At 40.0% G+C, this 27,147-nt stretch overlaps 1 protein-coding gene across 1 annotated transcript in view; it reads right to left on the bottom strand.

Annotated features, from left to right (window-relative positions):
• The window catches only part of LOC131240430 (G-type lectin S-receptor-like serine/threonine-protein kinase At4g27290), a 96,441-nt gene that overhangs the window by 9,126 nt on the left and 60,168 nt on the right, over positions 1-27,147 (bottom strand). The window contains exon 3 of the mRNA XM_058238661.1: positions 2,981-4,099. Within this exon, the coding sequence (XP_058094644.1) occupies positions 2,981-4,099 (1,119 nt within the window). The remainder of the gene's footprint in view (positions 1-2,980; positions 4,100-27,147) is intronic.

Here is a 27,147-nt window from a genome sequence, read left to right as displayed (position 1 = left end):
TAATTTTCTGTAGTGGGCATTCAGTCCCTCCTCAACCTACGCTTCCCTTTCCTCTTGCCTCTTTTTCCTTTGCTTTTTTAATAAATAAAACGACACTAATGAAAGAAGATCTTCTTCTAGAACCGCACCACTAAGAATCACCGAATGTAAGAGTTCAACATACCCTGACTCTTTTAACATCTTTTTGGCTTAAATTGTTTCTCAAAATGTCAGAACATGGACCGACCTAGGAGAAAGACTTTAAACTCAATAGCGCTACCAAAGTAGACAATTGGCTGACTAGGACAAATGAATTGTCAGACTACCATTGAGCTTTCAAAACGCAATGCATCCATGTATATTTCATTCACATGTCACTATACTTCCTCTGCTATCTTTTTAGCATTGGACATTGCAATTAAACTGAATTTTCAAAGTGGTTTCGAGTTTTTTTAAATTTTGGGAAATTACTGTCATGGCGAGTATTTAGAGTGAGAATTTATCTTAACTGGGTTTGTACAGATGAAATAAGATTGTTATTTCTTGGGTTTATAGAAACTTTAGGTAGTTTCTCATATGGAAAAGGAAATGGGTGGAAAAAACCAAAACATAGATATGGAAAACCAAACATCACATTTGAGGAAAAGGAAATGTGTGGAAAAAACCACAATGACCTGTTCGTTTTAACACATGGAAAAGGACTGAACTTCAGTATATGCCAATAGATTTTATTATTATTATTATTAATTTTTTTTTTTTTGTTAATAACAGGTTAGCTGGGTTCGACCCTGAGACCTTAATGTTGAAATGCAGGATCTCTAGAAACTCACATGCCTAGAAACTTTTCTTACATTTAGGTTTGTATAAAAGTTTCAATCTTTGGGACTTCCATCTTCTCACGAAGCCAATTTCTAGAATGCATAATGGTAATTAACAACACCATTTTCAAAAAAAAAAAAACCAAAAAAAACATAATTCAGATACAAGAAAAACAGGAAAAAAAAAAGAAGAAAAGCAAATGTCGATTGACAGAAAAAGAGAAAACAACGAAGATAATATAGAGATCGCGGCAAAGGAAAGAAGAAAAAGGGGAGAGATAATTTCCTCGGATGGAGAATACTGTGGTAGAGGCCCTGACAAACTCATCCGGATTTGGTGGGGTCGGGCGATTTCAAAAGGCGAAAAGGGGAAAGGGTCGGGTAGGGTTAGGTTATGATAACAAAAAGTATATATATATATATATATATATACACACGCGCACACACACACTCGACCAGGTTGAGCTGAACTGGCCCTATCCGAAATCGGCCCGAAATCAGTTTCGGGCTGAGAAAAATGGCCCGTCCTGAACCGAACTCAGTTCCGGGTCAGGCCGAGTCGAGCGAGCTAACCGGGCTAGCCCGGTTCGTGTATACCTAGCCCCATGCACAGCACATGTAGGATGAGCTTCCGCGGCCAGGATTTTTCGATGAATATACACCCACCACAGGCTATTGTACGTTGTTCTGGTACACGGCCACAGTAAGATATTAACGTGTTATATGGCCGTCTCTGACGCGAGTAGCTTCCGTGGGGCCATCAGGAAGCTGGTTGAAGCCATGTGGAGCCCACCTCAATGTTCGTAATAAATCTACTCCGTCCATCAGTTTCTCTGGCTCATGTTAGGATATTAATATTAAAATGAGGAAGAGAAAAAACTCGAGCGGGCACATCAAAGAAAACAATGATGAATGGACGCCCACCACTGAAACCTTCTTGAGCCATGCGAACTTTGAATTAGTTTAATATTTGTGTTTAACACTATGAACGGTTTGGATGATAGATAAATATCAGAGTGGGCCATGAGAAGGTTTCAACGGTGGGCATTTCCAGGCCCCACTCTTTCCTGTGGTGTGCTTTACCTCATTTTTCGAGTAAGATGTGTGGACGCGAGATGAGGAAACCGATAAACAATGTGGATATACTACCAATACATCATGGTAGGCCCCACGGTCTGGTTGAGGCCAGGGGCGCACCTAATCCGTTCCTTTCCCACGGACACCGTGGGCACCAATGTGGATTTCCTGCGGACATCATGGTGGACCCCACATGGTTTCCGACAACAGAGACTTTTGGCTCCTTCATTTGTAGCAATACATGTGGGGCCCACCACTCCGTGATCCAAATGGACGCGGATTATTGGATACTAGCCCTGCTTGGATGCAGCAAGAGATTTGATTGGGACCTGGCGCGGCTTCAATGGATCCACGTATCCACCGAGGTGGTTGGATCCCTGAATGTGGGGCCCACCTTGATGTACATCCACTCCGTACATCCATTTTGAAAGCTTATTTCAGGGCATACTTAAAAAAATGAAGGAGACCCAAATCTCAGGTGGGCCATACCACAGGAAAGAGTGGTTATTGACCATTAAAAACTTTCTGTGGGTCACAAAAGTTTTGGATCTGGATTATATTTGTTTGGTCCTTCATCAAGTTATTTGTGACCTTATCAATTGGTTTGGATGGCAAATAACCATTACGTTGGCCCAAGGAAGTTTTTAACGGTGGTATTAAATCACCACTTATTCCTGTGATGTGGTCCGCCTAAGAATTGGATTTTCTTTATTTATGGAATCATGCCTCAAAATGAGCTGTCAAAACAGACGGACGGCGTGGATGTAAGTCATATACATAAAAGTAGGCCCCACAGTCAGGGATCCACCGAGGCCGCGACCCTATCGCCGGACCAGGGACACCACATGTACGGAATCGGGGCATCAGTTTCAGACCATGCTTCCCAGGCTCACTCAGGCCACGTTTGGACGACACCCAATTGAATCGAATTGTAATAAATTCAAATCCAATAGAGTGGAAATGACCAAATGGGGACTCCCAAATCACGATTTGGTCACTTCCATTGAACAAACAATCGCAATTCGCTTCAAACAATCGTCCAAACGCGCCATCCAAACAGACCCGCCCCTATTCAAAACGATAAAAATCTTAGGATTTAGACTTACCGAACTCCGAACCCGCCAAACGAACGTATAAATCCATCCCACCGTCAGTAAACAGCTTCACATCCGTCAAATCCCCGTACCAAATCAAGCACTCACCTCCCCACTTCTCAAATTCAGCACTTGAATAACCACTACAAGAGCAGTTCTTCAAACACTCATCTCTACACTCCCTCAAACCCGATACTCTAACGACCCGAGCAACCGATGTATCGGGCAGCTTAACATTCTCCACTTTCTTAAACCCATCTCCCTTCCCACAACCCAATCCCTGCCGTCGATCACACCCACCAGACCAATCGTGCAGATTCCACGCCTCAGGCACCTTGGGCTTAAACCCTTCCAAACACTCACAAATCAAAACACGATTCACATCACAGCTGCTGTAGGTCCCACACCTTGAATACTGATCGCATTTATCCTCGTTCGCCCGCCAGAACATCGTCCATCGCTGGGCCCCGGCTTGCCATACTAACCGTTGAAGATCACCTGAACTGTCCAAAAACGCTCTGGAAAAGATGGAATTGTTGTTTAGATCATACCAGTAGTAGATTCCATCATCATCGTTCGTGAAATGGTAAGTTACTACACTTTGATGAAACATCAACGGTACGCCGCTGTATCCTTGACCGATCCATGGCCCACTTCGCCAAACCACATCAGATCCCTTTTGTAAGTAGAGCTGAGGGGATCCATGTGGGTCCAATCGAAGAACGTAGTCTCCACTAGACGGATCGTTCTCTGATTTCCACGACGTGATGATTCTGCTCCGACCTGTTCTCCTGTCGAACCCGAATTTCATGCCAGGGACCATCGTATCCGTCGGGTAATCGAAGCTTTGCCATAACACTCTGTTCTGATTATCCTGCAAAACGAGATTTCCTGTATCGAGGAGCTTTGCGGTTGTGTAATTCACCGCCGTTGAAGCGTTTGTGATCGGAAACGCTGGCTGGCCCATGATCGAGACTGCAAGGTTTCCATCAGTAGCGATGGATAGAACGCCGGATGAATTCGTGAGTGGATTGTCTCTGTTGGCTACCCAAATGTACTTTTTCTCCGGTGGGGCTTTCTTGTACCATATTCCGATGTACCAGCTGGTGGAATTGCCGGGGCTGAAGAATCCTAATTCGTAGTTACCGGCAGCGGAGATTAGAGTTTCTCCATCTTTGACGGATTGGGAAGGGGTGATGGTATCAATGGAGGTGGAAATTGGGAAGAGAAGGGAGAGAATGAGAAGGGATTTTGGAAATAAAATTTGAAAAGCCATTTCCAAGTATGCAATGGTCAACCTTGCTTTTTTATATGTACAATTTTGGAATGATTAGGTACTGTTTGGTGGCGTGCTTGGATGGGCACCAAAGTCATATATTTGGTAAACTTGTAATTGTAAAATTCATGAATTATGCCATGAACGTGTTTGGTTAATATTACCCCCATTTTGAAACTATTAACATGTTTCTGGAAAAATTAGTCAAATGGTACTATTGTGAGAATATTATTGTGATTTCAACAGAAACTTTAAATTAATTCACTTTTACATTTTTTGACGTTTTAAGTTATTTAATTTATAATAAACATTTTTTAATACTTGGATCCTTACTCTTGCTGGGGTGGTAGACTCTCGGGAGTTTCAACACCCGGTCAAGGGTTCTAGCATCCATAGGTGGTGAAATTCCACTAGCGTGAGTGTATGGGGTGTGTGTTCGTGTGTTAAAAAATAAAATAAATAAATAAATAAATAAAAGTTTTAAACATTTTATAATACTTCATCTCTAATGAGATTTTTCTGATAATGTTGTGAGAAAAATGTAAATGTCTTATGATCTCTCAAGTTAGTGCCATGTTGGGATATTAGTGAGAATAACAAGCAGAGGCACACTAAAATGTTCTTAGTTTAAAATTTTTAGGAACAAAATAATCCTAAATGCGTATCGTTGATTATTTTCTTTGATGTACCAAAACAGACATGGAAAGAAAGAAAAGCTCATCAAAGATATTGATTCTTAAGTAAAAGGTAAAGAGAATACTTCACACAATGTGAAATCTCTAGATTAGGTGGACTATAGTTTTTAAGAAAATGAATTTCTCGAAGCTAGAGTTAATAGAGAGAGAGAGAGAGAGAGAGAGAGAGAAGTATCTGGAACTAAATTTGTATACATATAATTTTAGGCCTTCATCTAGGATAGATTTCAATTAGAAATGGACTCAAAATCTCTTATGTTATGGTGGTAATGAGGTGTATCGAATTACTACGCTTCTTCTAGATAGAAAATCCAATCCACGTCCTCCAATCAAGTATATCAATGTGAGAACTTTGGGACTAATTTTTTGGGTTGACATTTTACCAAATCACGAGTGGATGATAAATAATTCATTTAATCTCCAACCGCTTGTCTTTAATCATGATTTGATCACACTTAATCCGACATGTTTGATTTCACTTGTGCATGCGCACAATAATCTTAATGCTTCAGTTGTGATGCATACTTATCTACTTTTGAGATTGAATAAATTTTATCTTTACAAACTTGATCAATTAAACCCGTTAAAAATATTAATATACTAATATTTAAATATTTTTCTAAACAATTCACAATAAAATCTGATTGTCCATTCAATCTGGCTCCTTAGATCAATCTTCTTTACACCATCCCTACCGTGTGATCATCTATGATATTCGTCTCACCAATCTTTGTGACCCGATCTTGATATGGCCTTTAAAATACATACCAAAGTATCATTATCTCTTGAGGTCCTTACTCATGCCTCAGTGGTAGACTCCTAAGAGTTTCAACATGAGGTCATGGGTTCGAGTACCATTGTGGTGAAATCCCACTTTGGTGTGAGTGTGTATATATTTTTTAAAAAAGTAGCATTATCTCATTGCAACCTTATTATATAATGTAGAATAATAAGGACACACGAGTCACTCACGAGATTAATACTCATATAACGAATGGACCAGAATTGATTCGTCGCTTATAAATAATTAATTTCACAACACGTGTGGTTCAATTCACACATCGTAAATGATAAAGTATTTGTTATCTATACAATCACCACATGAGATCCATTTGCTTAATCGATGATCCGTTTTTGTTACAATATATAAACTTTACGACTTAACTTGATACAGAGCCAATTGTGTCGATCCTACCTTGGCTAAAACCATAATAATAAGGACAAGATCTCCATTAAATTTCTTAAACCTTTAATCATCTCCTTTAACACTAATTACTTTTGATCCATTCATAAAACATTGCATACAATTTAATTAATTTTTACCCTTCCCTTACAATTTACTTGAATAAAAACCCAATAGTTGTTTCATAGAAACTTTCCCTCTCTCTCTCTCTCTCTCTCTCTCTCTCTCTCTCTCTCTGAAAGATGAGAAATGGTGATGAAAACAAGCTCAAATGCTTGATATTGGGAGACATGTCTCTGAGGCTCTCTACCATCTTACTTAATATGGAATCCATATGGGGTGATGGTCATAAACAAGCGGTTTAATGTTGAATACGTGATGCTTCGTTTCTCTAATCTATTTAGCCTCATGTAAGCACTGATCTTTCTTTCTCTTCTTTCTACCATCCTACTTAGTATGGAATTTATATGGGGTGATGGTCATAAACAAGCAGCTTAATGTTAAATACGGGATGCTTTGTTTTTCTAATCTATTTAGCCTCATGTAAGCACTCTTTTTCTCTTCTTTTTTAATTCTTATTTTAGATGTGTGGTCCATATTCTATTCAGTTTAAGCCCTTTCATTTTGGCACTTTTTTCATTGAAATTCGATTATTACTATGTTTTTTTTAAAGAAAAAACTTTTTAACTATTTATTGGTGGACCACTGATCAAAGGGTTGAGATATTCTTATTTGGGATAACTATAAAGCGTCACCCATTCATGGTGGAATCCATTGTTAGAACTTTCAGGATCACGTGTTGAATGAATGGGTGTTAAGAGTTCAAAAATTATACCTAAAGGAGTTTTGGTTAGTGGAGCTTGCCAGAGAAGATAAATGTCATTGATTTCTTGGGTCTTCTACTCTTCATGGCATATTGATAGGCTATTGATTTATCTTCAACAACTGGGAGGAGACGATGGAATTAGCATGTAGGCCTCGTTGGCCCCAATGTGAATGTCATTGATTTCTTACGTCTTCTACTCAAAAGAATGAGAAACTCATAAGCCTACTCTTGCAAATAAAGGATATTGGTACTCCACAGTCCCATGAAATTGGCGAGTAAGCCTCATTAGCCCCAATTTGAGTATACTTTAATGATTTAAACAGTTTATCATACTCCCCGCTTAATCAATAACATGAGTAGCCCATAATTCATACATTTTTCCACCTGAGTCACTCATGGCATTAATTTATATAATGTGTAGTTTTAATATATATTTTATGAGCATGAACCTTTACTAGACATCTTTAGTGAATCATGGGTAATCCCATGTATATTCTTATCCATTAAGATTATTAATATAGGACCACGACAATCATTACAACATTTATCATAATCGAATTACGCATGAGCATAGATATTTGTACTTTCAACGACATGCAACTTAATACATGGGTGCGTGATATGGAAACCTCATGCTAGTGCGAACTCACATATAGACTTCCAAGTGATCCCACCATCTCTATCAACAGATGCTTAACGTCTTAATAAAAATGAAACTATATTACTCATTGACCTTACGCATGCACAATGAATATATATAATGAATAGAAATTGTATCACCTTAAAACCCAAATCGTTAAGCAAATCTTAATTAGCCGAAATGCGTATACAAGAGTAATGTTTGCATACTCCTACTAATCTTGAGCATAATCTTTCTAAAGACACTATAGTTATCTGTTGAGATATACAGACACATAACGAAACTAAATCCCCTCTTTTACCTTTAATAAGGAACTTTAAGCATGCAGTCTTTATCCTTATTTTTGTTTAGATGAATGCTATGTTAAAACACCCATTACTAGCTTCACAGTAAAAGTTAACACATATTTTCAATGGATGAGCTCTCTAGTGTTTATATTGCTCTTTCTTACGCAACGACATTCATATCATTAAATAAAGCCGGAAATGAACTTCACACTCATGCAGCACTTAGTGTAATCTAAACTTTACATTTAATCTTTCTATAAATGATGCATTTATTAGGTGAGGTTTACAAACACCTAAAGATTATAAATCCCCTCATTTGATTTTAATAAGAAATCTTAAGCATACGCGCTTTATCCTTATTTTTGTTCAAATGAATGTTATACTACAACACCCATTATTGGCTTCGAAGCATGAGTTAACACCTATTTTCAATGGATGAAGTTGCAAGTATTTGTATTGTGTTGAGACTCAAATATTGCATATTTATCCCCTCAATTGCAATAGTTTTGGTTGCATTTAAGTGTTAAATTGATTCACTAACATATATTTTTTTCATGCATGATAATTTTGAAACCAAAGATGAATATATGCTTAAAGTAATAGAATTAAGACTTAAACGCGTTCAAATTAAATACATGGAGATTTAGAGTATAAAGACAAAGACCTGGTCTGCCAACGATCGAAGAAAATCAAGTACAAAAGATAGAGAAAAGTCTAGAAAATCAAACAGTCAAAAAATAAAAATAACAGACTATTCGGCCTAACCGAAGGCAAGTTCGGTCCTACCGAAAGTGCTAAAAACAGTTCAACAACAAACATTGAATTTTCAGACTAATTCAAGTTGAACGAAGGACTATTCAGTTTGACCAAAGTGCTACTTGGTGCGACCGAAAGGTAGTTTAACTCAACCAAAAGGAGACAGAAATTTTAAAGAAATTTGGTTCTAACCAGAAGATTCCTTTGCTTGCTTTAGTGCAACCGAAGGTGTTCATCAGTGTAACCAAATTATAATAAAAGTACATGATTTTAAAGTCGGTTCAAAGTTGGTACAAGATTTTCTTATTTAAAGAGGTGTTTTAGGCTTCTCTAAACACGAATTAAGGCTTGTAAGAGAGACCAAGTAGTGACAAAGCTTCCATGGAAGCATTCTTCTTCTTCAGTCTTTCAATTCTAATTTATTTTTTATGTTTTTTTTTTAAATTGTAGGATGTTAGCCATGTTAGGCTAATATCTTATCCAAGGTTAAGGGAAGAAGCTTGTAGTTAATTACAATATTCAATTTATTTGATTTAACAACAATGGTTTGAATGATGATATTAAATTGAATTGGTTTGAATTTATTTTATAAAAGTCTTTGAGTTATTTATTTCTTTGATTTATTATGAACTCTTGTTACATTGGATGTTTTGATTGAGCAATTGCTTAGCTTGATTAGAGAATGAATCAATCTGTATAATTCCTTGATCTATTGTAGACATTGAGCAACAATAGATGACCAAATTTACTACGATTAAGATCTAAGTGCTTCATGAGAGGATCGTTCAATTAAATTTGTTTTTATTGATGTTTATGGTTGGAATTAATTTAATAGAATTATTTTTCGATTGAATATAATAAAATTTTGATTCTAATTAAGTTATAAGAGTTGAATCAATGAATTAGATATTATAATTGGTATAAATGGATTCATAAATCATTAGTATTTTAATCATTTTACATCACTAGAGTAATCCAAAACCTTTTTATTTTAGTAAAATTTAGTTCTAATTATGATCTCAACATAATTCCATGTGGATCGATCTCGGTCTCACGAAATTAAAACTACTTCGAAGCCTTACACTTGGGTCTGTCATCATTTTAGATCGATCAAGTTTTTTATGCCATTGCCAGAAATTTTTTTGTTAAGAATATGTTAGGTTTAGATTAGGGATTAGTTTTTTCTGAATTCTTGTTCTAATCTAAGGTTTTATTTTTCTAGGATTTTTTATATGTTAAAGTTTTTAGTTAGGGTTTTTCTAAATTTTCTAAGATTATTAATACTGTTTCTATTTGTTTTATTTTGTAGGATTTGGTTGATTCTGGTATTTCCTCTTAGTTCGGTAATATCTTCCCTCTCCCTAATTGCTTATCTAGTTATTATTTTTTCTGTAAGATTTTAATTTTGTAGATTAAGTTTAAACTTTAGTTGTTGTATGTGTGGTTCATGCCCAAGTGGCAAGGGATCATACATCGAGACTTCTAAGTAAATGAGCCTTGGTCGACAGGCTCTCAATCCATCGACGAGTTAGGAAACATCTAAATACCACTGGAATTTCTAGAACCATAGTTGAAACAAAGATTTTTTTTTATGAGAATGCGATGCATAACATGCTACCAGTTAGGACGGTGCCTGATGAGAATGAGGTACACCAAATTCCATCGGTTCAAACTTTATGTGATTATTTGCAACTAGTAAGAACAAGCATGCCTTCCTGCATGATTTTCCCAACCAATGCAAGATACTTGGATTTCAAAACAAGGGTGATTCAATTATTGCATAAATTTCATGGACTTGATTATGAAAGTCTATACCTACACTGTAAGGAGTTCGACGAGATTATCGCAACCTTGCATTTTAATAACGTCACCTAAGATATTTTTAGATTGAAATTGTTTTCATTCAGAGGGCCAAGTAATGCCTTCACTCCTTAAGGCTGTAATCTATTGGCACTTGGGATGACATGACTTGTGAGTTTCTTAAAAAGTTCTTTCCGATTCATAAAACTAATACATGGAGGCATGCCATTATGAATTTCTCCACAAAAGATGATGAAATATTTTTTCAATGTTAGGAGAAGTTCAAGGAACTTTTACTCACTTTCTCACACCATGGATACAAGATTTGGAGGGTGATTAGCTTTTTCTATGATGGATTAAGCTCATATATGCGCCAATTCGTGGAGACGGTGAATAATGAGTAAGGATCTTAAAGAAGCTTGGGATTATTTAAAGATGCTAGCTGAAAACGCTCAATCATGGGATACATCTAGCCAAGCTAATAATCCTAAGCTAGTGCCCAAAGAGAGAGAGAGAGAGAGAGAGAGAGAGAGAGAGAGAGAGAGAGAGAGATGAGTATATATGATGAAGGAGAAGAATGTTTGAATTTCTACAATTGAATTTTTCTCCATCTCCTAGTGGAGTTAAAGTCTAGAGATTGAATTTCTACTATAGAATTTGTTGACTTTGTTATTGAGATGGATGGTTTGACTAATTTCCTACTTAGATCCGTTGGCTATTTTGGGTGGCTTATAGAAAGTCATGTCCATGAGAGTTAAATCTGACTTGTTGGTTACCTTTGTACTATTGAAGATTGCCTTTAAAGTTGTTGTTGTTATTATTACAGTTTCTATTATCTCCTTGACCACATTATTGACCTACAAAAGCCACATTTTAGTTACGGAATATTTAAGCTTCACGAGACTGATTTCGGATTTCATAACTTTAAAGTTAAGGAATCAACTAAGCATAAAATGGAATTGGTGGCTTTAACATAGTGGTGGTGAATGTCATAATTATGTCCCAACCCTTGAGGAATCCAAATGACTTTATTGTAAGGTCTGTATCCTAGTCCATACAGTTCTATAGATTCCCGCGATCTTCCCTATCGAATTCCGACGACTTGTGACCTGTAACCGGGATTTGCACGCGACCCTGAGTCATATGCTGTCAACCCAAGTCGACTCAATCCGAGACTTGTATCCTAGTGACTGCACCATCGCCGCGGTTCCAATGTCGCGACTCGCACACCGATCCGATATCCAGGCCAGAAGATGTGGGCCTGCGTTCATTTCAAGGAAAACACCATGCGTTGCGAATTTCGAGAGAATTTCTACAACCTATCCCATGAATCAATCAAGTACACATCATCACAAGTCAGGTACACCACCCATACCCCATGCCACCTCACCCCTCATAAGTCAACTCTCTCTCTCTCTCTCTCTCTCTTTCTCTCTCTCTCTCCACCCATCCCTTTTTCACCCAAAATTCAACTAAGCCCATACCTTAACCATCCCTTTCTTACAACATCCATTTCACCCATCCCTTATCATCCCATCACTTCTCCCTCTCCCTCATTTCTCAAACAATCTTCCAAACAACAAGACAGAGCATCCAACGTCCAAGCCTTCCAAGAGAGAACCAAGTGTGGCCCACTTCCCTACCATCCAATCTCCCATCTTAACCATCCAATCTTCATCATCCACCCTTAAAAAGTTAGTTAAGGAGCCTAGGAGTCCAAGGAACTAAAGAAGAAGGCCGATAGGTGGGTGATCCACTGCAGATTTTGTTTTAAGGGCCTACTTGTTGTGGGACCCACTAGATGTATGCATTGCATAAGGGAGGGCCCAATAGTAGCAGGGTCCCTCCCCTTCACATTTCCTCTCTCTCTCTCAATCTCTCTCCCTCTCCCTCTTTGATGTGTGGCCCACCATGATGTAAGTGTGCATCCAGCCGTCCATCCAATCCATGGATGCTGAATGTAGATTGGCTGGTGTACCACGTAGCTATACAGCTGCTGACATACATCAGCAAATCAGTGGGTCCAACTGTGATGAATGAGTTTATATCCACATCATCCATTCTTTGAACGTGGACCTCACCATGACAGCGTGTGGGGCTCATGATGATGTATGTGTACATCCAGCCGTCCGTCCAGGCTTGGACAAGGACGCTGGATGTTGAGACTTTCAAAATATATATATATATATTGCTGTGGACCCCACGTGGGACCCACCTGTATGGAGGCATATTGGCTGGTGTATCTCACACCAGCAATTTGGTGGGCCAGCAAGCCACACCAGATCCAGACCATCTGTCCATTTTGCTAGTGGGCCACATGGTTCAGACTCCACCATGATGCATGCGCTATATCCCACCGTCCAGGGACCCTCCCACGTGTGAGGCCACCTTGATGCATGGATTTTGCATCCACACCATCCAACAATCTGGACAGGTGGGACCCACCTCCCATGATGTATGCTTTCATCCCCACCGTCTAGATGGCTGGACAGTGGGACACAACAATGACGTATGTGCCACACCATGATGTACGTGTTACATCCAAACTGCCCATCCATCTGGTGAGATCGTCTTAAGGCTTTAAAAAAAGGAAAAAGAAAAAGAAAAAGAAAAAGAAAAAGAAAAAGCAGATTCAAAACTCTGGTGGGCCACGTACGTGGACCCCACCCATGATGATGTATTATATCCAAACCGTCCATCCATTTGGAGAGCTCGTCCTAGGGCCTGCCTATATTTAAAAAAAAAAGGTCAGATCTAACTATCATGTGGTCCATACTGCAAAAGTAGCAGGGGTTTGAACGTCTACCATTGAAACCCTTTTGGGTCATAGAAGTTTTAGACCAATATGAAATTTGTTTTTTTTTTCCTCCTATTCAGGTCTTTATGACCATATGAACAGACTGGATGGAAAATAAACATTATGGTGGCCCTTATGAAATTTTCTAATAGTGAAAATCACTATCTCTACCGCTATTTGTGATGTGGTCCAAATGATCTTTTGATCATTATCACCACTGTTATTTGTGGTATGGTCCAGACGATCCTCCAATGTGAACCATTTTTTTCGGTTAATGCACTAAAATGATCTCTGAAAATAGATGAATGGTGTAGTTGGTGCGGCCCATTTGATGTATATTGGCCCATTAGTGCGGCCCATATAGTGCGGTCCATTTAATGTATATGGGCCCATTGGTACGACCCATATGATGTGACCCATTTGATGCATGTTGGCCCATTGGAGCGGCCCACATGATGCAACCCACTTGATGTATATTAGGCCCATTGAGACGTATTTGAGGCCCATGGGTTGAGCCCAATGTAATGTATATAAAGACCATGAGTGAGGCCCAATGAGACATATGTGAGGCCTTTGTATGGGCCGAATGTGATGTATATGAGGCCCATTGTGATGTGAAATTCCACCATGATGTATGTAATAATGTTTATAGCGGTCATGCCTTGGGAGCAATGATGGTTTGACGTGCACATTATAAGAGCAATGATGGTTAAATGTCCACATTGTAACTCTCCCTAGGGCCATTGTTAGGCCCATACTTATAGTGATTAGGGCGTCTAGCCCATCTTCGTTATGAACTGAATCCATCACCATATAATATGTTTAATATAGTTTCATGATTCATGCTCATATGCATCATATGTATGCTTGATAGAAGAGTGACTGATCATAGCATATGCCTTCGGGCAGATTGTTTATGGGCTCCTTGATAGGTGGAGTTGCCCACATGAGCACATAGTATGCGCAGGATTGTTGCATGACTGGTAGTGTGATTCATGCACTTCGCATTTATATGACATGATTACTGTACGCCCTAGCAACATCAGGGCTATGGCCTCCACAGACACATCATGGATGGCAGGATCGGATACCAAAAATACTATTACTAGCATCGGGGCGCCATAGATGTCCCCAGGTGAAAATCCTTAAACCCGATGGTACCAGAGGATGAATTCAACGTCGAGACCGAGTGAATACATGAGCGCATGAGAGCTGAATATCAGAAGGCCACATCTCCCACTATGTCCTGGTTGGTTGGAAAGGGGTATGGCCTTACCCACCTGAGGGTAGGTGTAACGCCCCAAAAATCGGGGGTCGAGCAAAGCTCAACTCTCGAGATCCAACGCATCACTTATGCAACATAGATAATGATGTTTAAATGTTGTCCATATTAGTGCATTAAACATGAGTGAGATTACACTAAAACAACATATCATACTCCAGAGGTAATTTGATTAAGCAAGCAGAAGACTGTAACATGCATATTTGAACAAGTAAGTGATTTACAACCTCTAGAGTATAAGTACGTAACTGAGATGAATGTTCATATGTATTGTTTCCAAAGTTTACAAAATAGAAAAAACATAAAGTGTCCAACTAATCCATGTATCCCTGTAATCCTGGCGACGCAGCTCTAGGTCTACACAGACCCGCCTAAGAGCTGCACGTAGGAGAACTCCTCCTCCTCCTCGTCTATGAAATATGGCTCTGGCGCATAAGCCTCGCTATAACCTGCATTTAAATCAGAGTCTGGTTGGTATTTTAAAACACCGCTCTAGAGTGGGAGTGAGTGAGTGATTAACTCAGTGGTACTATAAGGCAAAGGTTAACATGTTATCAATTCAATCAAGCAGTAATGATAAAGCAATACAACAATCACTTCCTAATTACTCTTATTAATGCTGGAATGATGTGTAGTAATAATGCATGCCCTCGCCTGCACTCCCTCAGTGACTTCATCTAACGATTGTACATGACAAACTCCCTAAACGTGCGCTTCCTCGCCAAAGCACATGCAATGCAGTGCATGGTCGTGTTAGCCAAGTAATTGATTAGGCTTATTCATACAACAGATTCAGAAAGCTAAGGTACCTCCCTTTATATCATTAACCCAAGCAGGGATCCATCTAAGGTCATCAATCCTAGTTAATCACATACGATAGGCAAGTTGTAGGGCATCACCCTTAATGAAAACAGTGGATATGTAAATTTAAGTGTTTATACTCGAGGTCACTATGGGAGGCTCGTCACCTGAACGTAGGCCGATAGCTCGAATATAGTGTCCCATACACCATCATATTCGACTCACGAGTTTGGGTTGTTCATTGGTCATTACGGGGAGGCTCGTCACCCCAGTGTAGGCCGACAGCTCGACCACGGTGTCCCATATACCACCATACCTGGCTCATGAGTCTTAGTGAATCTTAATACTATAATTGAAATGGGCTTTACATTGGTAAGTGATACCTTAGATTCAAGTAGTAGTGTCCATACATAGTAAACACATATTAGGCCAATCGAATTATTTGACAAGCCTGATTGGTACGAGCGCACACTGAATTAATCGATATGGAGCGCGTAAGCACTCCACTGGCCTGACCACTGTCGATAATCATCATACGGCTCAGATTCATAGAACGTATCCAATGTGGCGAAACTAGTTTATCCACTCAATCAGGAACCGTTACTGATTGCCTGGACTACGTAGTAGTCCCAATCATTCTCAAATACGATAGGTAGTCACGTATGTTAATCATAACAACATTTAATAAATAATTCAAATATAATTATCATTTGAGCATTTTATCAAACACATTGAACATGTTGTTATACATATGCATTTCATCCAAAAATCACATAGTAGCAATTTACATTACATAAAGGAAACTATAAATATGGATAAGGTAGTTGAGAATCCTATCTCAACACCCTTATTAAAAGTGATTCATCAAATAATTTCTCATTCAGACATTTTATCAAACACTTATATTATACATTACTACATACATGAACTAGTTATAGCATATATTATGGCAAATCCTTTCACAAAGGAGTTGTCATACATATAACAAACATGTATTCTAGATTAATAGTCATGACAAGCATAAATTATAATTGTAATTTCATTCAAACATTTCAACAAACACATGGAACGCATTATATATTCATAAAGTTCACACACATGTATAATTTATCGAATTCATCGTAACTAGGATTATATGGCATTAATTAAGTTAGACATAAACCATTACTGACATTGAAAGCCTTGAAAACCATAACCTAAACATTTATAGTCCGCACCTTTCGTTAGAATACTTAATTCGGACGCGGTTCGAATCCTACGTTACCGTAAACAGAATAATGAGTACCTAAATCACGAAATAGGTTAGCTATTTCACTGATTACTCTATCTAGATTTCTAAAGCAAGATTAGAGTTAGGATTTCTTACCTAAATCGTAGTTAGAAAGGTTCTTGTGGCGATGGTGGGGAGACGAAACGGCGTGTGGAGTCGTAGGTAAAGATCCCAGCAACGATCTCCAGGAATCTCCCTTCTCTCCTTACTCTTTTCTCTTCTTTTCTCTCTCCTAGGGTTAGAGAAATTTGTATGGAATGAGAGATGGGTGGTTTAAGGTCCTTATATAGGCTCAAAAGTGGTGTAAATGGCCCCAGGGCCATGGTATACTTGGGTTTTAGCCAAAGGGTGCCTGTTTTTGACAAACAGGGCCCTTAGGAAGGTCCATTTCTTACCCACGTCATGGAGTAAGTTCCCTGACAATGGATCTATGCTAGGACTATGTTTATGGTGCAATTCGACAAACTGATCGGCTGTGAAAGACCTATATCATATCAACGGTCGTCGTCCCTCGATCAGGGCCACAAGTATACCGGTAGGTGCAGGGAAATCTTCCTAATCTATGGGTGTAGTTGGGTCAGACACTGACTGTCTGAAGTCTTTAATTTTGCCTGCAAGCGAATGGTCTAAATCACTTAAGTTCACTTTCTAAAGATATTCGCATTTCTTACACACTTCGCTCAAGGCTCAAGTTGTGTGTTTCTAGATACTAATTGGGCTCGATTACAGCAATGATTGTCAAGCCCAATAAGGCGGTCATAACCCTATAGTTTTACGGTCATCAGACTTTTGACGTGTGGTCCAGGTCCGATACGGAGTTTCAATATGCTCCCGAGAGCAACTGGGTTTTGGGACTTCCTCGAAGTTTTCAAGTAATGTTGAGCAGGCGATTTTAATGGTTTTGGGTCTTGCAGTTTGTATAGATAGTGGTTTAAGCTAATCCACTGATTAATTCAGTTTAATACTTAATTAATTTTCGTCTAATTTTCATAGTATACGGTCTTTAAGGATTTCTGCCTAAGGTGATACTTTGATCTTTGTACGGATTTTGCCAAAACGTTACAATAGGGGGTTTGCTAGGCTGAGTATGACCAGCTCGTGAATGGGTCTGCTATCGAAATGCCGGATCGGTATTGACATACTATTGGCTAAGCGGATAGTGAAGTTTCTTACGCTTACTTGGACTGTGCGCCTGGGAAAGGGGCAGTGTCATTTGGAGTGTACTAACCCCGGTGATTTTTCAGAGTGAGAACTATATTGATATTTGATGCTCTAGTGATGAGCCGCATTGATATGTGGATTTGGATAAGGATTGGCATGTTTGAGTTGCATCTCGCATTGCATGGTCTTGGTATGACCGGTGGCATTTATGTCTTCCACCGCATATCCTTGGTACAGCTGATTACATTCATGTACTCATCAGCATGATTCCCCATTACTCTAATATTGCATTCTTAGCACGTTCATATTACACACATACATACACCACCCTCTAAGCTTTCTATAAGCTTATGCACGATTGATGCGTATAGGTGACACCAGGATGCAGTTGTAGCTTTGTCGCAATAAGGGCATGCAGTCGAGCTTCAAGAGTTTCCGTTATTATTATCTTGTATTTTCCTTCATACGCATTGTACCTTAAAGTTTTTTATCATAGTAGATTTTGTGATGGTGTTCTTGTGGTTACTGTTCGTGGGTTATGCTTATGGTTATGCTTATTACGAATTAAAATCATATTTGAAATCCTCCTTATAGAATCCCAGGATTGGAACCTGGTGTATAGATGACAAGAGCCGAGAATGGGGTACTACGAAGGCTGTCGGCGCCGGATTCGACAATCGAGAATTTTGTGAGCCCAGTTTTCGAGTTTGAGGCATGATAGTGAAATTGCGATAATGACCGCTTTAATTGAAGTGGGAATATGCCAATATGTCCTAGAAGGAGGTGAATAGGACTTTTTTAAAAAATAATTATGGTGATTTAAAATCCTATTAAACTTATCCTGAGAGAATATGCATATATCAGGATTTCTTCAAAGTAACTCTAATAGCTTCCAAGCCAAATAGAAGATCCAGTCATAAAAACTATTTGACAGAAAGCATAAGGTGCAAATCATAGTTTATGATGGATGTGACTGTGTGTGTGGTGTGATCTCAGATAAGCAAATATGAAAATATTTAGGGAAATCACACAAGCAATAACAATCTCAAACACAGTTATTTTTATAGTGGTTCAACTACTTGTCTACTCCACTTCCGGCGAAGTCACTCAACCCTTGAGTGTATCGGATCTCACTAACGGAGGTTTCACAATGGGTTCACCTCAAACCGGAGGTTTTAAATCAGGTTCACCTCTAACCAGTACAACCTACACTTAGGCTGACACAACGTGTCTACACGACATAGTTTATGCTCCCATGAGCAATGGTCAACACACAACACCCGAATTTTAGGCCACACAGGCCAATGATCCAAACAAGGAACCTCACCAGTTTATGTCACGCCCCGAACTCGGAAACCGGGCTCACAAAATTCCCGATCGCCGAATCCGGCGCCGACAGCCTCCGTAAAACCCCATTCTCGGATCCCGGCACCCATTTACCAGGTTCCGATCCTGGGATACCACAAGGAGGGTTTCAAATCATTAGTCTGATTCATAATGAGCATAACAAAAGCATAACCCACAAACAATAAGCACAAGAACACCACCACAAAATCCACTATGATCAAAAACATTTGAGTACAATGCGGTAGAAAAGAAAAATACAATGTAATAAAAGAAACAAAACTCCAGAAGCTCGTCTGCACGGTCCAACCACGGCGAGACTATGGCTGCGACTGCGTCCTGGCGTCACCTGCACGCATCAATCGTGCATAAGCTTATGGAAAGCTTAGAGGGTGGTGTAAGTGTGTGCGCAATATAAACGTGCTCAAAATGCAAGGTCAGAGTGATGCAGAAACATGGTGATGAGCACATGAATGCAATCAGCCGTACCAAGGCTATGCGGTGCAAGATATGAATGCTATCGGCCATAACACGGCCATGCGATGCAAGATGCAACTCAAGCATACCAAACCTCAACATGTATCAGTATAGTTCTCATTCTGGATAATCACCGGGGTTCAATACACTCCAAATGGCACTGTCGCTCTCCTAGCCGCACAGTCCAAGTGAGCGTAAGAAACCTCACTATCCGCCTGACCAATAGTCTGTCAATACCTATCCGGCACGTCGATAGCGGACCCATTCGCGAGCTGGTCAAACTCAGCCTAGTATTGCCCCCTACCCTCGGGCGAGTAAGGCCACACCCCTTTCCAACCGACCACGACACAGTGGGAGACGCGGCCTCCTGGTATTCGGCCCTCGTGCGCTCATATATCCACTCGGTCTCGATATTGGAGTCATCCTCTGGTACCATCGGGTTTAGGGATTTTCACCCAGGGACGTCTATGGTGCCCGTATACTAGAACCAAATATTTCCGGTATCCAACTCAGCCATCCACGATGTGTCCATGGAGGCTATGGCCCTGATGTCGCTAGGGCATACAGTAACTGCAATCACACAAATGCAAGTGCATGAGTCACATTATCAGTCATGCAATAGTCCTGTATATACAATGCACTTATATAAGGCAACTCCACCTATCAGGGAGCCCATAAATAGTCTATCCAAAGGTATATGCTATGATCGGTCACTCCTCACATCAGGCATACATATGGTGCGAATGATCATGAATCATGCATCTATACTAAACATGTAATAAGAGATGGGTTCTAGGTATAATGGAGATGGGTCTAGACGGCCTACTTACCACAAGTTTGGGCCTATCAGTGGGCCTTAGGGAGAGCTATAATGCGGACATTTAACCAACATTATCAATGTGGACGTCAAACCAACATCGCTCCCAAGGAATGGCCTTCCATGAATCACATATTGTAATGGGCCTTTTGTACATCTAATTGGGCTTTGACCCAAGGACCCAAATACATCAAATAGGCTACATAGCATGAGCCCCATATCTATATCAAGGTGGGCCTCAATGGGCCTCATAAGATGGACCTAATACAAATTAAGGTGGGCCTCAACAAGGACCACTAATGCATGAAGATGGGCCTCCATAATGGGCCTTAAATTATCTCCAAAAACAGTTGGACAGTGGGATGAAACACATACATTATGATGGAGCCCACACTAATAGAGGGTATGGTTTACAATACTTACATAAGTGGGGCCCACCAAAATGCTCATATTCCACCCAGCCTAAGGCCCAATATGATGTTTATTTTCTTAAGGCCCATTATAATGTTTATTCTCCAACCAACTATTCATAGGGTCATGTGGACCAGGGTGGAGCCCACTGTAATATTTATTTATCGACCAATCTATTCATAAGGTCATGTGATAGGGCCCACTGTAATATTTATTATTTATTTATTTTATACATATATATATATATATATATATTTCAAAATGGCCCACTGAAATGTTTATTTGCTTACCATCCAAACTATTCACAGGTCGTGAGGACCAGAGGAGGGCCCACCGAACTGGGGCCCACTGCATGTTTGTTTGACATCTAATTTGCGTGGGCAGGGAGCCCACCGTGCTGCTCGTTGACGTCCAACCTGTTAATAAGGTCACCAGGACCTGGGGTGGATGTGGGACCCACCGAAATGTGGTTCACAAATCCAGTCCATTCATTGTGTGAGTCCCACAGTTTCAAGGGTCCAAATAAATTTTCATTTGCATCCAAAACTCAGGTAGGCCCCACCAAGTGCTTTTATATGTGTAGACATGTCTTCATATGATTTCAGATGGTGTGGCCCACCTAAGTTCCATTTACTGCTGATTTTTGGGGTGGACGGCTGGTTCATGGAGACCAGAAATGCACGTGTGGATGGTCGAATGGAACCAAGGTGGGGTCCATCTTGGGGACTGGCCAATCAGCTTTCAAGGTGGGGTCCATCTCGTGGACGGCGTGGATCAAATGGGCCATACAATCATGATCATCATCATCTTTTTTTTATAAAGGATTTTCCGTGGTTTTCCACAGACGGGGCCCACATCAGAGAAATCCATCCCGTTCATTAGCTTCCAAATCTCAAGACCATTCAAACGAGCCTGATATATAGCATGTTTTTAGCGAATAAAAACATCAGAGCGGGTTTTAACGGTACACGTTATTGTTTCCCATGGTATGGCCTGTATGATTGTCAGATTAATCTCAACTTCCGGCTCAACGCCTAAAATGATCTGAGGAAGAGGATGGACGGCTTGGATTTGACTTATACATCAAGGTGGGGCTTGCATGAGAGGCCCACCACTCCTTTCTTTTTCTTTTTTTTTATAAAGTCCATTGTTGCAACGTCCAGCGTCCAGGGACGCTGGACGGTTTGTATATATTCACAAAAATGTGGTGGGTCCCACGTGAATGTGGCCCACCAATATATATATATACATATACATTTAATATTTATCTTATATTGCATATATGTATAAGTACATATTATATTATATATTATATACATATATTATATAAAACATACACACACACACATATATATATATATATATACATATAAAAAGATGCATTGGACCCATCCCAACAGTAGAGGGTGCGGATCATCACCTATAATAGAGTGGGCCACACCGTCTAATGTAGATGGACGGGGGAGATGTAACACATATCGGTGGGATCCACACCATTACAAAGAAAGAATGAGAGAGAGATACACGGTGAGATAGAGGGACCCCGCCACTATGGGCCCTCTTGATTAAATCACATACATCCAAATGGGTCCCACCAACAAGTGGGCCCTAAAATTTAAATTAATGGAAAATCACCCACCTTATCTTCCTTCTCCTTGCTCCCTTGGACTCCTTAGCTCCTTACCTTCACTTTTAATGGAGGTTGATGAAAGATGAATGGTTGAGATTGGAGATGAGAGGGTGGGCCACACTTGAAGTTGAGAGAGTGTGTTGGATGTGTGAAATTTCTCATGGAATTTGGAAAAGTTGCTAGAGAATGAGAGGGAGAGATAGAAATAATGGGTGGAGGGATGGGTGGAGTGATGGTTGTAAGAAAGGAGTGATGAGGGGTATGGTTTAGTTTGAAATTGGTGGAGAAGAGGGATGGTTGAGGTTGAAAATGAGAAAAAGAGGAATGGTGAGGTGGAAAGATGGTGGACTTTTGGAAAAAAGAGGGAATGGGTGAAGTACTTTGAGGTATGGTTGCATTTATGGTTAATTAGTGGGACTAATTGTGTAGAGATTCCCTCGAAATCCACAACGCGCGGTGTTTCTTCGGAATAAACGCTGATCGGCATCTTCTTGCCTGGGTATCGGTTCGGTGCGCAAATCACGGCGTTGGAACCGCGGCGATGACGCGATCGCCAAGACATAACTTTCAGATCGAGCCGACGTCGGTGTGCGGGACCTGGCTTAGGATCGTGCGCAAACACCGAATACGGTGCGAAGGTTGCCGAAATTTGACCGGAAGGACCGTGGAAGCTAACAGAATTGTACGGATTAGGACACGGGTCTTACAGTTTATGCTTCCATGAGCAAGGGTCAATACACAACACCTGAATTTTTGACCACACAGGTCAAGGACCTACATAAGGACCTAATAGTTTATGCTCTTCACAGAGCAAGGGTCAACATAAAGCACCCCCACGTACACTCCTGTTGGAGGCCTCGTATGAGGACTTGCAAGGGGTGAGAAACACCTTAGACCCAATCCTATGGAAGGAATGATCACAAGGGTTCTCTGGACTCTAATGACTTACAGATAAGTAGATGAGCCACATTTAGTGCGCTGATGAAGATCTTCTCCTTTGATGACGAAGAATCTTTAGATCCCTTGAACCGCAACTCAGAAAATGTACCAATACAAGGCGACGAGTTGGGTCAAGGTTATGATGGAATCCTACTCTATTAAATGTTTTTCTTATAAGGGAGATAGAGCGATTCCAATCATCTATGCATTCAAGGCATCGCAGCTTAATAGTTTTCCATTAAGGTAGTAGCTGTAGGATCCTTGAATGCGGAAGTTCATTCCCCAATCCACTCTATTGAATGTCAATGATGAGGGTGGATTGGAGGATGAACTTCTATGAGAGAAAATGATTAGGGTATATGATTTAGGGTTAAACGCACAAAAAGCACTCTCTATTTTCTCTATAAACAACTAAGGGCAAGCTCTCATTAAATAAGTAAAAAGTTCCAACGGATATAAAACGGTTACATTTTTTACAGAGTTCGATATCATCGAGCATGGTTGATATCATTGAGCGTATACTCTCGATAACATCAACTGACTGCTCGATGACACGAACTCAACTGTCAAACGCTTTTGAAACCTTTTGTCAACTGGTCGAGAAAATCGAACGTGCATCGATGTCATCGGATTTTGAACTCTGATTTCATCGACACGAGGTTCGATTCCTTGACATTTAAAAATGTGAGAGCACTTGCCTTTAAAAAATTTCAGATATATGATATGATCAAGCATCACTCGATATCATTAGGCAGTGTTGATTCATCGATAATTCCAAAGAGTTTTCCTATAAGCTTGCTGGATAGTTTATGTCCACTTTCGATGACATCGACCATGTCAATATTTGAATATCAATTTTATCATGTAACCCTTGATCTGAGAAAAAAACAACCTGAAAACTTGCTGGATAGATATGTGTCCTAATCCAATATCATCGAAGGGCTTCCGATATCATCGAGATTTGAATTCCGAGGATATCGAGAAGCTCTTCGATATATTGAGGATAACATGATTTGACTTAGCAGTACTTTGGACACAACAAACTAAATGTCAATTTTATCAAGTCGATTCGATGGACTCAAGATTCAAACTTCGATGTTATCGATGAGTCAATCGATCAATCGATAATTCAGTCCAGATATCTTTGTGGTTGCTGGACATCATAAGTCCTCATTTCGATAATATCGAGTGAGCTTCAAGGACATCAATAACATAGTTTGATTTCATCGAGCCATGTATCGATAAATTGACAAAGGTAGAAAACTTAAAGATTTTTCTGTTTGAAAAAGTTTTCTAGCCAAAAACCCTAGGATGTTCTATAAAATTTTAAGGGTTTTAATTACCTGGTGTTTTGGGACATGGGATGTGAGGCTAAGTTTTACCTGTGATGAGTTCGGACACACATCCAGTTGAGGTGTTGAGGGTCGAATATTGCATATCAGACCCAGTTATTGCTTGGATTTATAAACATGGTACCGTTGAATAGCCCATTTTAATCATGTTTGTGTTGCAAGGTGGAATTGGGAGCTGAGACTGGATCGGGATGCTAAAAGTATGGATTTAACATTCAGAATGCACCAAGGCAAGGGACAGACTCCAGGGGACCAAGATCAACGAAATTACACACCAGGGATCCGCGAAAATTGAGAAACTGAAGCTCAAGCGGCCTGAAAGTCAGCCAGAATGCAAGATCACTGGGTTTCCATCATCTGTTTGGCTCGAAACTTTATACATGGCTCGAGGACCAAAAACTAACAGTACACGTCAAATTTCAGCCATTGGATCCTCGTGAAAGTGGCTGAACTAATAGATCAGCCCATAAAATCCTGATTTGGGGCCCACCCGCTGTCCAGATACGCTTTAACTTCGGCCCCCACGGCTCAAATGAAATGGGGAACAAGATGGATGGTGTGGATTTCTCATAATCATCATATAGTGTACATAGTACACTTTTTACACTAAACGTGCATGGCAACACAGGAAGCAAATTTTGGTTTTTCTGCCGCTGCGAACGCGAACAGAGAGCTTGCGGGTGGGATCTTGTGGGCCACCAACATGCTCCAAAGGTCTGATCTAGACCGTCCATCAGAAGACCACGCTTCCTCTTATCATAGCCTAGAGGACAGAATTGCAAAAGACAGCGAGAATGGGTTCCCTGCCTTTCAAAAGTAGGACGAGCGGTGCAATAAGAAATCCAGTGGACCACATCAGAGGACGTCCAAAACTAGTCTTTTCCAACCGGTTTTTCGAGTAGAACGTAATGGACGTGGTGGATTTCTCCGATGACATCAATAATGGGCCCCACCATCCCACCAGCGCGAACAGAGCTGCGTAAGCTCTGTTCTGCGGCTGGATCTGTCGACCCAGGTGGGCCACCATGGCTGGCCAAGAGGAAGATCCGACCGGTTCATATTGTAGGAATTCCAAAATCAATCGAAGTCATGCTGATATTTGGCGGCCATGTACATTCACATGATTGTTATAGTGATCGCAAGAAGACCGTTTAACTGCCGTTGCAGCCTGATTATCTCAGTGGGCCGCATCAACGGACGACCAGAACCGACCATCTCCGGTCGAAATTTCGAGGAGAATCTGGTGAACGGAGTGGATCTCCTGTCTGAAACCGAGAATGGGCCCCACCAGAAAAACACCGTAAGAAATCCATTCCTGCTACGATTCGAACTGCGAAGAGAGGACGGCTCCAACTCCAGCAACGTGCGTAAGGAGCTTCGGCTCTCTCCCGGCCCACGTCCTTTTAGCTTATAAAAGAAAGAAAAAGTGAAAGGAGGAGGGGAGCTTTTTAGAGGGAAATTTGGAGACATCCTTTGACGCGTGAAGAGAGTTTTGTTTTTTTTCCTTTTTCCTTTTATTTTTATTTTAATTTGTTTATTTTGTTTTTAAGAGATCCAGCCCATCCATGTCCGGCTGAACCTCTTAGCTAGGGCTAAGAGGTGAAGCTTGCAGTGTGATGGGGGACCTTTTTGCTTGTGCCTTTTATTTAGACTGAACTGATGTTGATTTTAGTTGATTATTAAAGGAATGTTTTTCTTAGTCTTTAATGGTCTGTTGTGACTGAAATTACAATGGGTCTGCAATGGCTTTGAGTATTTCTTTTTCCTTATTTTGATTATGACGTCAGGAAGCCCTGTTGTTCGCCATCATCTCCTGGGCATGGTCGGATGTCGGTACCCTTCCTAACCTTCATAATCATCTGATTGGTTGGTAATTAATTTAATTCTGTTGTTGACTTTGTCTCCTGGGCATGGTTTGGTGATGGAATCTATTCTAATTCATATACCTTTCATCTCTTTAAAATTATATCAGAAGAAGTTCAGTTTAATTTTCATGATTTTTGAAGCAGGCATAAGATCTCCCTGATCTCTACAAGTGGATCCTCTGAATCCCTAGTTTTCTTCCTCTGAATTCCTTAAGTTTTAGATAATTATTCCATAATTATTCCTTAAATTCTATTTGATTTAGATTGCATCTTAGGCTAATTCTATTTCTACCTAGTTTCAGGAAACGTACAAGTTTCAGTCCCTGTGGATTCGACCTCGGTCTTACCGAGTTTATTACTACATCACAACCCTATACTTGGGGAGTGAACAAGTTTTTGGCGCCGTTGCCGGGGACTGACGGTTACGATTCTTTGAAATTAATTAGTTTTAGAATTAGTTTGAGATTAGGAGTTTACTAACTTTAGTTTTAGATTTTTATTTTTATTTGATTTTTAGAATTAACTTGTTTCCTGTTTTGTAGGATCCTGACATAAACTTCTAAATTGGTA

Source organism: Magnolia sinica, chromosome 1, assembly GCF_029962835.1.
Source record: "Magnolia sinica isolate HGM2019 chromosome 1, MsV1, whole genome shotgun sequence".
Taxonomy (NCBI): domain Eukaryota; kingdom Viridiplantae; phylum Streptophyta; class Magnoliopsida; order Magnoliales; family Magnoliaceae; genus Magnolia; species Magnolia sinica.
Note: the sequence above shows the minus strand (reverse complement) of the source record. Positions and strands in the feature narration are given on the sequence as shown.